The sequence below is a fragment of the Chlorocebus sabaeus genome, chromosome 26 (genome assembly GCF_047675955.1).
Source record: "Chlorocebus sabaeus isolate Y175 chromosome 26, mChlSab1.0.hap1, whole genome shotgun sequence".
In the NCBI taxonomy this organism is placed as follows: domain Eukaryota; kingdom Metazoa; phylum Chordata; class Mammalia; order Primates; family Cercopithecidae; genus Chlorocebus; species Chlorocebus sabaeus.
In genome coordinates this window covers 1,120,616-1,124,966 of record NC_132929.1, presented here as the reverse complement: position 1 = coordinate 1,124,966, position 4,351 = coordinate 1,120,616, and the positions used below count along the sequence as shown (strand labels likewise).

Genomic DNA, 4,351 nt, shown 5'->3' with positions numbered 1-4,351 from the left:
GGGAATAATTACTAAATAAAATTTTATAGCACTTATGGATTAAATTGAATTAAATATCCAAATATTAAACAGATTTCATACATGCCGTAACTATAACAATCTAAACAATTGCTTAAAAAACAGAATTATAATAAATATAATATTCATTATTTTGCCTTAATATAGTCTTTAAATTTTTATGTATTTTTTTAATTTAAAAAGGACACAACTAGAAACCTATAGGAGACCAGAGTAATTTTGGCTGCCTAAAGCAAAAGGTCTCCATATATCTTTCAAAAAGTACACACAGATCAACAGGGAGAATAAATAACACCATTTAAACCTCACAGCTTCAACATGTGTTGAAGAGAAAGAAAGCACGACAGATTTTAGATTATTTGTATGTAGAAAAACAAACGCCAATGTCCAGCAGGGCTTCTTGGTAATCTTTCTAAACCTATTCTGTATGTTTGAAATTATATTTAAGTGAAAAATAAAACATAAGTGAAAGAATATTGAATTTATTTCAAGCTAATGGAAACAAAGAAAGGTATAAACATGAAAGGAGAAAAACTGCAATACAAACCAAAAGCACTGCCTATGTGCGCATGCACACACACACACACAGAGATACCTTTTAGTGTTAAAACCATAATTCATAATAACAATATAATAATTATGATATTTATGCACTAAGTAACACAGCAACCACCAATACAAGGCGGAAACTTGCAGGAGATGTAAGGAGACACAGATAGAAACAAAATAACAAGAGTTGACTTTGCCATACCACCCTCAAAATAAGACAGATCAAGTGAACAAAAACCAGCAATGATATAATACATAAACAACATAATTTTATCTCAAATTTTGCACCCTGATACAAGAAAATACAACTTTTTCTTAAACACACATAAGAGTCCCCAAAACCAAACTCATGTTACAGGCATCAGCACACTTTTTCTGTAAAAGACCAAGTAGTAAATATTTCAGGCTTCATGGGCAATAGACTGTTGCAGCTCTGCTACTGTCACACAAAAGCAGCAACACATAACACAGAAAGGAATACGGCTGTGTTCCAAAAAGGTGTAATTTATAAACACTAAAATTTGAATTTCATATACTTTTACATCTTGAAATACTATACTTTTAATTTAAAAAAAATTATTTAAAAATGTACAAATTCTTTTTTAGTTCACAAGTCATACAAAACAGTCAGTGGATGAATCTGGAATAAGGTTTGTAGTTTGTTGAACCCTGACATATTAAGTCATAAAGAAAGAAATGGTAAGTTCTATGAAGGAGAAACTTTAAAAACACCATTATTCTCTGGGCCCAATGCAATAATTCTAAAATTAAAAACAAAATCTAAAGGGGTCTTCCACATGAAAAGTTGGAGAAAAGTTTGCATTAAACAACATTTTGGGAAAGTGGAAATACAAACCAAAATTAGAAAGATTTTAAAAAATAGTTACAATAAAAACACTAATGCAGAATCTGTGGCAATCTTTATCATCTTTTAAAATTTAAAATATTTTTAAAAATATATATGGTATATGCCAACAGAGGTGATATCAAAAAATAAATAAATGCTTGGGTAAAAATAGAGAAAACAGAAACAAAAGAAAGAGCAAATGCAGTAAATCCAAAATGGTTATAAGGATGATATTTTAATACAACTATAATAGCAACCACTAAGTGTGGTTGCTATTAAGACACCAGTTTAAAGATAGATATTGCCAGATTTAATAATACAAAAACAAGTATATATTGTCTAAAAGAAACAGGTTAAAAGTTAAGGAAAACAGAAAGATGTACCATGCTAACGCTAATCAAAAGAAAAATGAATTAGATATATTAAATCTGGAAAAAGTAGACTTCAGAACAGCTAAGACTATCAGAGATAAAGAGTAACATTACATAATGGTGGAGTCAATTTTCAAGAAGACAACAATCCGAGTCGTCAGACCGGTGCTAGCGACACGGTAGTGGCTAACGCGTCTTCTTGCCGTTCCCGGTGCTTGGGCCTTGCCTGTGACGGTGGGAAAATAAAATGGCCTTGCTGTGCTACAACCGGGGCTGCGGTCAGCGCTTCGATCCCGAGACCAATTCCGACGATGCTTGCACATACCACCCAGGTGTTCCAGTCTTTCACGATGCATTGAAGGGTTGGTCTTGCTGTAAGAGAAGAACAACTGATTTTTCTGATTTCTTAAGCATTGTAGGCTGTACAAAAGGTAGACATAATAGTGAGAAACCACCTGAGCCAGTCAAACCTGAAGTAAAGACTACTGAGAAGAAGGAACTATCTGAATTAAAACCTAAATTTCAGGAACACATCATTCAAGCCCCTAAGCCAGTAGAAGCAATAAAAAGACCAAGCCCAGATGAACCAATGACAAATTTGGAATTAAAAATATCTGCCTCCCTAAAACAAGCACTTGATAAACTTAAACTGTCATCAGGGAATGAAGAAGATAAAAAAGAAGAAGACAATGATGAAATTAAGATTGGGACCTCATGTAAGAATGGAGGGTGTTCAAAGACATATCGGGGTCTAGAGAGTCTAGAAGAAGTCTGTGTATATCATTCTGGAGTACCTATTTTCCATGAGGGGATGAAATACTGGAGCTGTTGTAGAAGAAAAACTTCTGATTTTAATACATTCTTAGCCCAAGAGGGCTGTACAAAAGGGAGACACATGTGGACTAAAAAAGATGCTGGTAAAAAAGTTGTTCCATGTAGACATGACTGGCATCAGACCGGAGGTGAAGTTACCATTTCAGTATATGCTAAAAATTCACTTCCAGAACTTAGTCGAGTAGAAGCAAATAGCACATTGTTAAATGTGCACATTGTATTTGAAGGAGAGAAGGAATTTGATCAAAATGTGAAATTATGGGGTGTGATTGATGTAAAGCGAAGTTATGTAACTATGACTGCAACAAAGATTGAAATCAATATGAGAAAAGCGGAACCAATGCAGTGGGCAAGCCTTGAACTGCCTGCAGCTAAAAAGCAGGAAAAACAAAAAGATGACACAACAGATTGAATGGGAGATGGGAGGAAGGCTATTACATATTTCAGAATTCTTAATACTGTGTGAAGTGGTGGCTTGCTGCTGTAATCTTTTGTTGTTTGTTATTGAATGTGGCATTTCAGGGTTAACATTAAGTTCTTAAAAGCCAAAGTCAGTTTGTCTTTTTGTGCCTCTCATCTTTCTTTTGTGTTATGTAAGATTGATTGATATTCATTTCTCCTTACTGGTAGGAACCATAGTTGTGTCCTATACTTGAAGAGGCTGGAAAATAGCCCATAACCATAATTGCAGTATTTCTTTGTATTTCTCTGTTAAGCAAAGAAATATTAAGGAACTTTTTTTTTTATGTCTTCGTATTATTCCATAATTAGTAAAGCAAGATGAAATATCAAATTTTAGTCAGTTTTTTCATGGATTTGTGTTCTTACAGTACTTGAAAATATTTAAGGAAGAGATGAAGCTCTGCAGTTTTTTTCTATGTGGGATGATTACTTTTTTAAGGAGGATTAATTCTGAGGTAGTATAGTAAATAAAGGGGAATATATGAATTGTTTAACAAATTAGAATTTGTTTACAACTACTTGAATTTTTAAATTATGTCAAAACTTACATTACTTGCCAAGCAGTATGATGTAAGAGTATAGGAAACACAAATAATACAGAGATATCAATTTGGTTACAATTTACCATTTTATAAGACTAAGCAATAATCTTAAAAACCTCTTTCCTAAATATTTAAAAAAAAAAAAAAAAAAAAAAAAAAAAGAAGACAACAATCCAAAGTTTTAATTCATCTAACAACAGAGCATTCAAATAATTAATATTTAATATTTTAAAATAACTAAAATATAAACAAGGCAAAAACTAATAGAATTGAAAGGGAAAACGAACAAGTCTATTTTATATTTGGAAACTTCACTTCTCTGTCAATAATTGAACAAATAAGGCAGGCAGAAAATCAGTAAGGATATAGATGACTTGAACAACACTGTCAATAGCAGAAATGTATAGAGCACTCTGTCTGACAACAGCAGGATGTACATTCTTCTCAAACAGGCATAGAATATTTACCATGATAGACCATATTCTGGGCTACAAAATATACCTTGACAAATTTAAAACAGAAGTTATACAAAGTACATTCTCAGACCACAACAGAATTAAACTAGAAATCAATAATGAAAAGACATCACAACAATTCTCAAATATTTAGAAATTAAACAGCATACTTCTAAGTAACCTATAAGTCAAGGAAGACATTGCAAGAGAAAATTTTTTAAATTTTCAGTGAAATGAAAATAAACTCAACAATATTTATGAGATATAGCAATT

At 32.2% G+C, this 4,351-nt stretch overlaps 1 protein-coding gene across 1 annotated transcript; it reads left to right on the top strand.

The window, feature by feature from the left end:
* Positions 1-1,937: 1,937 nt before the first annotated feature.
* On the top strand, positions 1,938-3,759 carry LOC140710414 (cysteine and histidine-rich domain-containing protein 1). The gene has a single exon (XM_073011979.1). The coding sequence runs from the start codon at positions 2,033-2,035 to the stop codon at positions 3,029-3,031; it is 999 nt and encodes a 332-aa protein (XP_072868080.1). The 5' UTR covers positions 1,938-2,032; the 3' UTR covers positions 3,032-3,759.
* The last annotated feature ends 592 nt before the right edge of the window (positions 3,760-4,351 follow it).